At 37.9% G+C, this 13,877-nt stretch overlaps 1 protein-coding gene across 1 annotated transcript in view; it reads left to right on the top strand.

The window, feature by feature from the left end:
* Positions 1 to 13,877, top strand: part of capn14 (calpain 14) — a 33,880-nt gene that overhangs the window by 15,936 nt on the left and 4,067 nt on the right. Inside the window, exons 8-9 of the mRNA XM_062968769.1 lie at positions 4,656 to 4,819; positions 7,158 to 7,355. Of these exons, the coding sequence (XP_062824839.1) occupies positions 4,656 to 4,819; positions 7,158 to 7,355 (362 nt within the window). The remainder of the gene's footprint in view (positions 1 to 4,655; positions 4,820 to 7,157; positions 7,356 to 13,877) is intronic.

Below are 13,877 nucleotides of genomic sequence, written 5' to 3' on the forward strand. Positions count from 1 at the left end.
AAAACAAGGTTGGATTACGATGATGATAGAGGACTATGTTTAGCCTTAAAAGAAAAGATTAAAAGGACACAAGAAAGCTGTTGTCAAATATCTGAAAGACTGTCAGGAAGATCATGGAACAGAATTATAGTCAGCATTCCATATTCGCTGGGATTAGGGGCACAGGACTTCTGCAAATGTGAAAAACTGCAATTAAAATGTGTTTGATTTTTTTAACTGATAGAATACTCCTCTAGGAATCTCTGTGTCTCCTGGCACAACTCTATGGTTGCACCAAGAACCTAGAGATTTTTAGGAAGGACATTTGAATCAAACAACAAAAATGCTTAGAGCTGACTCTATTATCTGTTTTTTCTCTGAAGGGCAGGACTGGAACCAATGGATAGATATTGGAAAAGAGATTTTTGATAAACATTAGGATATAGTTCCTAACAATGTTTCTTGGGTAAAAAAAACCCTTGTTGAAATCCAAAATATCTTGAGATTTCCAATCTCTGACAAAGAAGTTACATTTAGCTGTTATCAGAGTTTAAGAAGGTGCCAGTCATTTCCATTTTAAACATTTATTTATTTACACATATTTTTAGATATGTACTCAGTCGCATATTCTTATAACTTGCTACCATAGTTAAAAAGGTGCTACTCATTTTCATTCTAAACATTTATTTATTTGTTTGTTTGTTTGTTTGTTTGCACATAGTTTTAGATATGTATGTAGTCAACAGATTCTTATAATTTGCTCTCCTGCCAGTTTTGCCCATTGTTGTTGTCATGGTCTTTAAAGCAACAGAATAAATCTGAATTACATTTTAGAATATAATGGCATAGAGGAGATCTGAAGGATCTCATATGCTAGAACCAAGGAACATCTCTTCATGTCATGGTTATGCTTCCATACAGTATAGAAATTCTGAGATTTTTAGCAATAATATCCACCTTCTACATATTGCCTTGACATTGCAGGAAAGCGCATCCCAAGAAATTTCCCTCGTAATGTTCAAATCGTCTTCATAATATAATGGCTTTGCATCTTGGTGTAATTCTAGCTTACCCCCACTCCTAATCCTTGGATGTATAAGTATAATGGGTTAATAAGGGACTCTTTGTGAAGTTTTGCTCCAGATTTCATTCTCAGAGATATGCTTCAGAGGATTATACAACAAAGTACAAATTATGCAAGCTTTTGAAGCTTTGGAAGTATCACCAGGCAAAGATGCTAAAAAGTCACACAGGGGGAGGAAAGGGATGACTAACATTGTACCTCTGCCATTTTTGTTGTCATTTAAGATGGGCTTTTTATTGTGTCAGAAGTGACTTGAGAACATACTGCAAGTCGCTTCTGGTGTGACAGAATTGGCTGTCTACAGAGACGTTGCCCAGGTGACACCTGGATGTGTTAGCTGGGAGGCTTCTCTCATGTCTCTGCAAGCTAGAGCTGAGAGACGGGAGCTCACCCCATCTCGCAGATTTGAACTGGCAACCTTCAGGTCAGCAACCCAGTCTTTAGGTCAGCAGTCCAGCCAGCACAAGGGTTTAACCCATTGTGCTACTGCGGCTCATGGGCTAAAGCAGGTGTCCCTAAACTAAGGGACGTGGGCCCAATGCAGCACTCGAAGGTCATTTACTCACTCCCTGCCCTAAGCTTTAGGCTTAGGGTTGCCCTAAATCTGAAATGACTTGAAGACACACAACAATAACAATCCTAATTAACTTGACTATCTCATCAACCAAAAGCGGGTCCACACTTCTCATTGAAATAGTGATAAGTTTATGTTGGTTAAAACTGTTTGTTTTCAATATTGTATCATTCTTTCATGTTATTCTACAAATAAGATATGTGCAGTGTGCATAGGAATTCATTCATATTTTTTCAAACTATGGTTTGCCCTCCCCCTCCCCCCCAACAACAGTCAGAGGGACCATGAACCGGTCATCTGCTTAAAAGGTTTGAGGACCCTTGAGCTAGAAAGATAACAATTCAAGCAAGGGCCACCATGTGGAAACTCAGGTCAAAAGGCAACAAGAGACCAGGGGCTGTGTGTGTGTGTGTGTGTGTGTGTGTGTGTGCACGCACGCATGTGTGGGTGTGTGTTTTAACTTTTGCCCATTATAGAAGCCGATGGAGCTTTGAAAGCTTAAGTGATGTATATTTTCCATTTTGGTTAGCCAATAACTCTTTTCAGGGATTTATAAATTTTGTTCTATTTTTGATGAATGGTCAACAAAATTATTCCTGAATATATTCCATAGATCTGAAAATTGCCTGCTTTCAGTTTTTTGTATCATGCCTTAATTATGCCACGAGGTGGCAGTGGCTACATGTGATTCTATTTCACCTGTTCTTTGATTCACAAACAACTGATATTTCTCTGCTATTGCCCTTTTATGTTAGAACTGCTGCTCACTAGTTGTTATTTAAGGTGTGTTTTATCACTGACAGTGTGTCAGACCATTGAACATAACACAGGAGTTACAATCACATCATGTAGTCTAGACTGTGTTGGTTTGCAGCAGTTAGTGTTGCAGAGAAATAGACATATTTCAGCTGCACCTAAAGCAGAAATTGGAATCATCTGGCTCTCTTTATGTTGCTGGACTATGACCTCTAGCCTTCTTCATTATTGACTATGGCTGCTGAGTTTTACACTCTAACAACATTTGGAAGGCTGTATGTTTTCCATCTGAGTCTACAGCTATTGAGTTTTTGCACAAGTTTTAAAAGTATAGCACTGGGCTCAAGATAGAACCCTGTGGCACCCCATTGGTCACTTCTCTCCAGAATGAAGAGGAGCCATTGGTAAGCACCCTTTGGGCTTGACCAGTTAACCAATTCCCAATCCAACTAACAATAACTTTGTCTACTCCACAATGTTCTATGCAGCTTGATTCTCACTACATTACTGGTGGCGGAAAGACATTCTCCATTGCAAGTGGTTTTAGGAGAAGCTAGGTGGCCCATAAAGCTTTGTTCTCTTCTCACCTCTCACTTTGTACCACACCATCCTGTCAAATTTCAGAGAGAATTATAATATAATAAATAATAATTTTTATTTCTACCCCACCAACATTTCCCCAAAGGAGATAAAAACCACAGAATTACAATGACACACATACATAATTACAATGTAAAACATTAAAATTCATAAAATGCCGTCATAGCTGCAGATAAAAACAAGTTGTTTCAATTGACATAGCCCAGTGCCAACATGATGCCCACAGACTAATCCTTAAAAACCTGCATAAGATCAAAGGCTTGCTTAAAAAGCCATGTTTTTAAGCTGGAACGGAAGGCTTGAAGTGAAGGTGCTAGCCTTATCTCTCTAGGGAGGGCATTCCAAAGCCGGGGCACCAACACCGAGAAGGCCCTCTCTGTCATCCCCACCAACTGTATTGGAGATAGTGGTGGAACCAAGAGAAGGGCTTCCCCAATTATCTCTGAAAGAGAAATCAGAACAATCGTATGCCCACTTCTCACAGATGTACCAGATGGCCGAGTGGGGAGAGGCCCATTTTGACAAAACTACTTAGGGGAATTGCACAGATTCTCAAACCGCAGTCTCACAAGAATAGCATATTCAAATTTTATCTCAGAGTGTCTTCCTTTTTCACCCTAGCCTAATCTTGATTTATCTAGTCTTTGGAAGTTCACACTGATAGACACCAACATAGACAGGATATAGTTATTCCACACATATTTGGATGAACCATTAGGGAGGGTGGAAACATAGGAGCATCATAAAACTGCTTCAAGAATCTATTTCATTCGTGCACCATCTTCTTCATCATTACTGTCAGGCAGGGGAAATTGTTACTTGTGCAGGTCTCCCCACACACCTCTGGGTCAAAATAATGTTACCAGCCTAGGGTACTGTATACCTTGATTTTGGGAGAGGCTATGGGGCTGTATGTTGGCTTGTAACTTTGATTCCATGAAGCACTGAATCTTTCATGAGCTTTAGCCTGAATTTTAAAGGAGCTCTGATATTCCACAAATAATTCCAACATCTTGGATAGTTTCCTTCAGATGTGAAATAAAAGTTGGAGCAGATTCACTGCCTCAACAATATGGATATCACCAGGAACTACTACAGTTTTGCTGCTCTGTCTCAGTTAAGAAATCTGAGCATGGAACAGATTTTCTAGTTAGGGGTGTAACTTCTGGAGACTTTGGGATTTTGAGCTGAATTCTGAAGAGTAGCAATGCTACCAGTGACTAAAATGAAAACACAGTAGTAAGGCAAAATAAATAAATAAAACACTAAAAAAATCAAGTACAAGAAATAAAAGGCAAAATAAGAGAATTGATTTATCTGCTTAACAGTGGGACATAGGGAATGGTCAATTGACAAATGATGTTAGTACTGGATATTCGGCTAAATTAAGATACCTGGAAAATTTCTCTTAGACATCAAAGACATAGAGATGGTCATTTGTAGGGAACAGAAGGGGGCCTGACACACTGTAAAGGTGCCTTTGGGGGCGATTTGGGTCATTTGAACAGTTAGAACATAATTCTTTTGCAAAAAAAAGTTTAAATCAGTGCATGTTGTCATAATGTGCGAACATGATGCCAAGCAGTCTTACAGATTACAGACCTTTCTTTTCTTTTAGACATACAGCTATTTGACTCTGTATCCCTTGCTTTTTTATTACAGGATGTCTCTGCAAGATTTTCAAATTCATTTTGTTGACCTGATAATCTGTAAATTAACCCCTGATCTCATGAGCCAGGAGGATGGGAAGAAGTGGATGTGCTCCATGCAGTTTGGCAAATGGGTCAAAGGATGGACATCAGGTGGCAGTTTAAGCGCCCACCAAAGTGAGCATTGGTTGGCTACTCCTTGAGAATATTCACTTTAAAAATGATGTCCTGTCATAATTATATAAATATCTGTTCAGGATAGCTATTCAATTATCTCTAGGTAAGATGTTAAACATTTAGCACACTGTTGCAATAATGCTTGCAAAGCACTTTATGCTCCATTTAAAGTATTATTACTGAAGATAAAGTGCTGCCTAAGATAGATGTTGTTGTTGTTTGTTGTTGTTGTTGTTGTTGTTGTTGTTATTGTTGTTGTTGTTGTTACTGAGGTTGTGGGTGCAGCAATAATCCATTAAAGAAGTCTTTGAAAAGGATTACATAGATTTTAGTGATCCAGAGTCTCCTCACCTCTTATCTACTGTGGTCCTCACCTAAGATACACACAGATAAATTTATGTACCTTCTCCCTCATTCTCTACCTTGTTAACAGTGAAATTAGCTGATTTCTTCTTAGCTTAAATCCCTTAGAGGACTTTTTCATCAGTAATGGAGTTCTCACAATGAAGCTTTATTTTCCTTAGCCCTTGAGGTCTTTGCTTCTTAACCAGAATTGCTTTTTTTTTTTTTTCGTGTCAGGAGCAACCAGAGTTGCTTCTGGAGTGAGAGAATTGGCCGTCTGCAAGGACGTTGCCCAGGATATGCCCAGATGTTTTGATGTTTTTACCATCCTTGTGGGAGGCTTCTCTCATGTCCCCGCATGGAGCTGGAGCTGATAGAGGGAGCTCATCCACACTCTCCCCAGGTGGGATTCGAACCTGGCAGCTTTCAGGTCAGCAACCCAACCTTCAAGTCACTTAGTCCACTACGCCATCTGGGGGCTCCACCAGAATTGCTAGCTGCTGCATACATTGACTCTCTATTTCGTAACCAGGGTAGTATTAGCTTGAAGCCAACAACCAATGAAAGGATGTTCAATCACACATAGATCTTAACCTTTAGTGAGAAAAGTAAGACAGTTACCCTAAATTCCTCTTCTCTTGGTATCTTTTCAACCCACCTTATATATCTGAAGCAGAGAGTCTAGGAAATGGAGCAGGGGGTTTCAAGGAGAGGTGGATTACAGTTTTTTTTCATGCATGTAAAGAGCCCCTTGAGCCTCTATATTATTTTAGAAAGGAATGTGTTTTTTCAACAAGTTACATGTAATATTATGTTTATGTCTCTGAAAATATAGGGAGACAGATGAAATAAATTATTTATAGTACATATATATAATATTTTAAAAATAAGTGTACTATGGCCATAGTTTGGATGCTCTTGGAATTATACTCCTAAAAGTAACTTTCCCAAACTCTGCACTGTTCACATACCTTCACTGCTGTCTTTCATTCATTGCTTGTTTGCGGTGTATGTGGAAGTTTTCACCTGCAGATGCCCCAACCACTGTGTCAGGTGTGACCAGGTGTTTCCGGGTATCTACAAATAAATGGATTGAACTAATTCACCCTTCCCAGCTTAGGATACTCCTGTGGAGAGAATGCAGATCAGTTGTAAATGATATGCGTTGCATGCATAAGTTCTCATTTTAAACCCTGACCTTTCTAAGTAGTGCTAGGAAAAAGTGTTTCTTGAAACCTCGTGGAGATCAATTGCAAGTCAATGTTTGCAATAATGGGCCTCAGGGTGCAATTCTTGGATTCAGTGCAAGATAGGAGCATGACAGACATTTTCGATACCATCTACCACCACCCCAACCACTGGTGGTGCTGTCTAGAAATTATAGGGCTTCATCCAAAACAATTGGAGAATGTTGCTTCAGGTTAGCAAATCTTATGAATTGAGACTACATGTTATGAAATTTGTGGTTCTGCATCCAAATACTGTTAGTCTGGATCAGTATGTAAAGAGATGTTGCATTATCTCTGAAATTAACTGAGAGAAGGGAATTTGCAGTATAAGTTTTCTTAGACTGAATCAAATGCAAACATAGGACCTCTTCACATGGCTGTTCTTCCATTTGTTGATGGGGCCTGTCAAAGTGGAGATAAAGCATTGCTTCTTCCTCCACGATGGAGAAGAAAGTGTTTCTCGGACAGCTCTGACCCCTCAATTTCCCCATATGATGGTGAAAGGGCGGTGGGGCAAAGCACATTGTCATCTTTTCTCCCATATGATGGGGACATGGACAGGTCACCAATGTGCCTTGTCCCATCCCCACTATATGTTGAGGGAAGGAGGGAGCTAATAATAGAGCTGGGAGGGAGGAAATAATATCTATATCCCATTTCCATTCCATATCCCTGTTAGCCACTCTTTCTGTCAGTAACGTTTTCAGTCAGATCGTGAATCCTGCTTCTGAAACATAAAATCACCAATGTATTATCTCATTCTTCAGATACATTTTGGATGAACCCTCAATACCTGCTAAAAGTCCTGCGAGGCAATGGCAGCAAAGGGTCCTTATACTCACACAGTGTGTTGATATCTTTGATCCAGAAGCACAACAATAAACATCGGAATCGGATGCCTCATCTTCCCATAGGACTCACAGTCTACAAAGTAGGTGGAACTGGAATGTTTTTACTCCTGAGATAAACAGTGTATATTATATAGCAAACTGACACTTTTTGTTCTCATGCACAAGAGTTAAATAATTTCAAAATCCCACCTCATAACCACCTCCAGATGAGACTACAAAAGTATTAGGGTTTATTTATTTATTTATTTACAATTTGGGACCTTTTTGTCAAAAAAAGGTTTGGAGGATGCCAATACCTTACCAAAGTACAGCTCCTAGGATTCCCTAGCATAACAGTTAACACAGTGTTAGTTCTGCAGAAGATCAACCCCAGTCTGTTGAGATTTTCTTTCTTATCCAGGATGAAAAGAAAATCTAAGTTTTCTTTACATCCTTGGTAAAATGTATCTTGGATCTTCCAAGCAAAGGAACGGATGGTGTGGCTCACATAGATGTAGAAGGTAACTTTATAAATAACTACAGTAGAGTCTCACTTATCCAACATAAACGGGCTGGCAGAATGTTGGATAAGCGAATATGTTGGATAATAAGGAGAGATTAAGAAAAATGCCTATTAAACATCAAAATAGGTTATGATTTTACAAATTAAGCACCAAAATATCATGTTATACAACAAATTTGACAGAAAAAGTAGTTCAATATGCATTAATGCTATGTTGTAATTACTGTATTTATGAATTTAGCACCAAAATATGATGATATATTGAAAACATTGACTACAAAAATGCGTTGGATAATCCAGAATGTTGGATAAGTGAGTGTTGGATAAGTGAGACTCTACTGTATTACAATTAAAACAGTAATATAGTCAATATCGCTTGTAGTGGAGAAACCTGTGATCAGCCTATGTATCTGCTATATCTGTTGTTAGGTACCCACTGTTCTTGGCCTTCAAGAGCTATCAATCTAAGCTTCCCTGTATTGATAGTTCTTGAAATTAAATCTAAACTTCAACAGAAGAGTCAATTAAATAGTGAATACCTTTGGATACAGGATATTCTTCTGAAAGCCCTTCAAATGGAAGACTGTTTTTCTGAAGTAGCACACATAGCCATTCTAATGGTGGATTTAATTTGCCCAATGGGAAACAAACCCTCTTCAAGTATCGACTGTTTTTAAAAGAGATACGGAAACCATTGGGAAAGATAACTTCCCTTTAGATTTGAATTATGCTCTCCTTTCTAGATTTGAATAAGGCCTTCTCTTTTTTCAACATTCTCTTTCAGATATTCACCCAGAGAGAACATTGCCTCTATTTTCAGCAAAACCTCCTTAATGCTCTTTCAATGTGCTGAAGATTTCAATGGCACTTTAGATCCAAGAAACCCTAATCACATAAGATGAATGAGCTAGGATGTGTTTTAAAGTAGATAATTTAGTGCTTTTACAGCAGGTAGTCTCTTTGTTTAGCTCAACTGATTGTTAATTTAATATGTTTAAATGGCTTGGAATCCACTGGTTGACACTTCGTCTCTTATTTCTTTCTTTCCAGCTGGGCCAAGATGTAAGTAACGTTTTTTCACTATTTATTTATACAATGGCATCACAATACTTGTTTGTACCTTCTACATGTTTCTTTTTTGCTCACATAACTCAAAGGCAGTAGGGGGTAGTAGAACACAAGCAACTATACTTAGTTCTCATCCTAGTGCAACTTCAAAACAGTTTAATTTTGATTTTTCCATCTTGGCAAAATTGTGTTAGATACACTTCCATGCTTTGAGCATATTAACTAAAATCAAAGAAACTTCAAGAAATGATAGCTAACATGTCTGATTGACCTCATTAGGACAACTCTCCCTTAGTTTGCATAAAATTCACATAATAATACCAGGAAAATTGTTTGTGCAAAAATATCAAAATATTGCTTATGAATACTGAAATCAGCTAGATGCAAGGTTAGCAGGTAAAAATTTGGGATTAGACAGAGTTAGAGTTAGTTTTACACTCTGGCTCTATCAATAATTGCCATTACAATCATATGTCCAGGGTATCATAAAATACCAAAATAGCATATTTTGTGTTTGTAACTTGTTCATTTGCAATGTGGTATTCAAACTCATTTCAAAGATAGGGTGTTCAGTATTCCTTGCAGCCTATTTAAGACTAGCTTCTAAAGGCATTCAGAGGGAAAAAATGATTGTTAATGCCAATGTGACTCAATAAATTTCAAGATAATGCATTTTTATGGCTTAATTAAGCATTAATGGTATGTTCCTGAGCTGTGCCCAGAAGCAGTAGACAGAGCTGAGTGAGAAATGGTTTTATTATATCTCCTTCTTTAGGCTGAATAAATTATTAATCCCGGGGAAGGGAGGTTGGACCCTTTTTGGCTCTCTTTTGGGAATTATTTGTAGATGCCATTAAATCAACACAAGCAAATTTTGTCAATTGGAGAGAGCGGGCATTTAAATGATGTTTCTAAGCTATTTCATCCCCAATATCCATGTTTTCAAAAACTCCTGGATTTATAACAAAATATGCTAAAGTGAGGAGGAATGGTTTTTAGTGTTGTTTCTGCCATAAAATAAAAACCACCACATGGCTGCACATTAGTTGCATGCTGCTGTGCAGCTGAGCTGTGAAATCCAAATAGCAGGCAGGAGCAAGCGATGGTGCAAATGAACTGCACAGGGAGTGAAATATTCCTGCTACTGGTTCCTCCTCGGCTCTCTTGTTCATGCTTCAGTTCAATCCAAGTACCACTTGGGACTTTCTTCTCGCTTTTAGTTGAATCACAGCAGTAGGATCTGGTCACCAGAGAATGGATATATAGCCTCAGCTTTAATCTGATTCCAGTCAATCGAATAAAAGTGAAAAACAAAGAAACCTGCCAGACCACTTTTAACTCATAAGGCCAGAGGTGTGAAGAATCAGAACTTACCAGGTCCATTGTTTATTATTGATTAATGGTGTGAAAACCTGTCTGTTTTAATTTTTGTTCTCACAGCCTCACTGGCATTCTTGTCCTTTCGAACTTCTGTGTCAAATCTTGATATATTATTAACTTAATTTCATTTATATCCCATCTTTTTTTTCAGACAAGGTGGTTTACAGAATAAGTTAAAATAAGGAAACATTTTTAAAAGTTAAAATACAATTACAACATATTGAAAACAAATGCAATTAAATAAATTGTGCTCATAAAACACTAGTAAATAAATCTGAGTAAAAGCAATAAAAACATAACCATGAAAATAAATGTATAGTACACACACTCTCTTAAAAGACTCTTATGCAATACCCATTAATTGTTATATGTCTGTTTAATAATACATTATAAGAAAGTATCTGCTGGCAGAAGGAGATGCCTCCTGTGGAAAGGAATTTCTCAGCCTGGTAGCAGCCATTGAGAAGACCTTCTAACATATCCTCACAATAAAGCCCTCTTTCGGGGATCTTAAAACATAAGGCAGTGCATAATGGAAGAAATAGCCTTTGAGATATCATTATCTAAGCTGTATAGGACTTTATAAGTCATAACTAGTTGTCTCTATTTTGCCCACAAACAAGCTGCAGTGCACCCTTGGTATCTGCTGGTGTTTTGTTCCAAGATCATCTGTGGATGCCAAACTCATGTCAACTTAAATACAAGGACATAGTAAACTGATGCCTTTTGAATAAAATGATATCCATTATATAAAATTGAATTTCTAATATAAAATCAAGTTTTTGTTTTTTTGGGGGGTGGGAAGGAGAATATTTTCAAGCTGTGGATAGTAGAATCCATGGATGTAGAATCCATGGATATTGGAAGGAAATGTAGCAGACTGTGAACCTGGCTATGACACACATAATGCGCATAATATATAATAGTATAATTAGTACAACACATTGATAAAACATGTACATTTTGTAGGTTATATATTTAGCATACCCCGGAAGGTTAGTTTTTGAATAATACCTAGTTTTGGTAACTTTTGAAAACTAACTTCTTTATATTGCTCATTATTCTTCTCTCTAAAAGAGTAACCTCATACATTACTCATTCTTAGTATGTTCTTGTATCTCACTTCTGGCAACTCTAAGGTGAATCTGTCAAGGGTTTTTCTTTGTAAGATCTGTTCAGAAGGGCTTTGCTTTTGACTTTTTCTGAGTCTGAGAGAGTGTGAGTTGTCCAAGGTCACCCAATGGGTTTCCATGGCTCAGAAGGGATTAGAATCCTGGTCTTCAGAGTTTGAATTAGTAGGCCATATATAGACAGATAGACAGATACTTAACACACATTCAAAATGATCCCAATTAGTAACGTTTTAGAAGTGAACACTACTTGCTCCAAACGTTTTTTTAAAACCCTTGCCCACATGGAAACTTTCCACATGAGTAAGGACTTGAAGCCGCTATAACACAGTACTTGCACTTCATTTATACCCTGCCTTTCTCACCCCATGAGGTACTCAAGGCAGCTTACCACTCTGGCAAGATTCAGTGTCGCTTACAACATAATAATAAACACATCCCATCAATTAAAATCATTTAACACAATTATACAAATAAAACAAAGAACAATACAGATTTAAAATATATAAAGTACTAATATGGGTACCCTCGCTATTACATGTCTCTATATTAATTCTGCTTCAATATATGCTGTACTCTTACATCCACACAATCTATTAATGCTACCTTCCCACATTTCTGGTTATAAAAACATTTGTTTTCCCCCCAGCTACTTTTCTTTATAAAGAAAATCACATTAAATGTAAAATCAGACTATTAGGATCTTGGGAATAGCGAGGGGGTGGGTGGGAGAGATGGAGAATCCCAGTCCCCAACTTCACTTCAATGCCAATATGCCTGCACAGAAGTTGAATTGCCCTAAAGCACCAGATAAGAGATGGGAATTTCATGCAACCAGTAGCTATTAGTGGGTGGAGGATGGTTTTGTCACAGGGAGGAAGCAGACTGGCAAATGGATGTACATGGCATCATGCAATACTTGTTTCAAAACTGGTTTTCCTCCTTTGTGCGATAAAGTCCCAAGAATGTTTCTCTTTTAGATTTGAGGGAATCAGTGATGGAGAAGGTGGGTTTAGATGCTCTCTTCATTGTGCACTGATTAATACTGGATATGTAGGACTTCAACAGGGTTACTTGTGCTTTAAAGTCTACAACTGTCTGCATGCCTGTATATTAAGAAAATTATTTGGCTGCTACTTGTAAGGAAGGTTCAAACACACAGGACAAACAGTCTGGTTGGTGTCAGAAACATCTCCTTCCTTTTCTTTTCCCCAATTCTTGTAGGAAAACTACCACAGTAATTCACTGCTCTGCAAGTAGCCTTGCTGGGCAGTGAATTCTTGTAGTAGTAATACATTTCCAATTTCAGCCACATGGCTGCCCATAGCACTGAAAGCAAGTCAGTCTATTTTTTGCCTGGAGCCTTGGACCAGTAAGGGGAATAGCACTTTCATATTCAGGCTTGCTGAAACACAGGGATGGAGATTGCCAGGAGGTAAATTTCAGGCTTGTATTGAGTACCAAGATTAATATAGTGAAGTACAAAACCAAGACCAGTTTTAAAATTGGAAATACGATCAATCACTGCATTGACCAAGGCATAAAAGCGTTGCATTTAATATATGATGTATTCTAAGGGGCAACTCCACCCTTTTACGAGATGACAAATTGCTGCATTAGCAGGAGAGAAATACAGCCATAGACAGAGAGACGCATTCCAGCAACTGCTGTTGTGGCCAACAAAGTCCGCAGGAAGGCAAAATGTCAGAGCCATTTTGGGAGATGGCCAAATGAAGGAGGCTTTGGGGTTCTTAGCAAGTGTACGATTATTGATCATCTCTGTTTGAGATATTCTCTTGCTCAGTCATGAGTGATGGGAAATGCTTAATAAAAATGCAATTTTGCCTTCATCATCTTGCCATCATGCTAGGATGGTAGGCTTGTAAAAAAAAAGTGGCAAGAACTATTATTCTAAGCATAAGAATAAAGAAATAAGCTACACTGAAATAAATCAGAACCTCCTGCTTTTTGAAAGAAAACTAGAGAAGATTAGGATCAGAGTGGAGATTGCATTACTGGTCTGGCATTTCAGGATTCTTTGTACAATGCAATGTATATATTAGTTTACAGAAGTATTTGCAAGAATATTTGGCAGAACCAAGAGGGCTTAGAGTAAAAACTGGAGTGTCTTTTGCCATCATATTTTAAGTGAAATAGCAAATAGTGGTTTTAGATGCTGGGAGAAGTACTGTTGCATTTACATTAGTGTAACCTGGATAGATGATTATGAGAGATGCTGGAAGTTGCAAAGAGATTAACCCATGCTGAGTCTTTAAATCATGGCAAGAAAAAAAATATTATGGAGTGTGTGTATTTAGACTCCCCATAAATAGAAATCCAAAGTTATACTGTACTTGTATGCTATTGTAGCACTGACTGGAGTTCAATATCTGGAGACACTGGCTACCCATCCCTACGTGACTTGGATTCAAGTGACAATTTTTTTTGAAAGATGCTCAAAACTATCATACAAACAACTGCTTTTTTTGAAACTTGTGTTTTGTCTCTGTGATCCTCTGCACACTTACCACTTCGTCACACAAAGAAAGGGAAGTG

This window comes from Anolis carolinensis, chromosome 1, assembly GCF_035594765.1.
Source record: "Anolis carolinensis isolate JA03-04 chromosome 1, rAnoCar3.1.pri, whole genome shotgun sequence".
NCBI classification, from domain to species: Eukaryota; Metazoa; Chordata; class Lepidosauria; order Squamata; family Dactyloidae; genus Anolis; species Anolis carolinensis.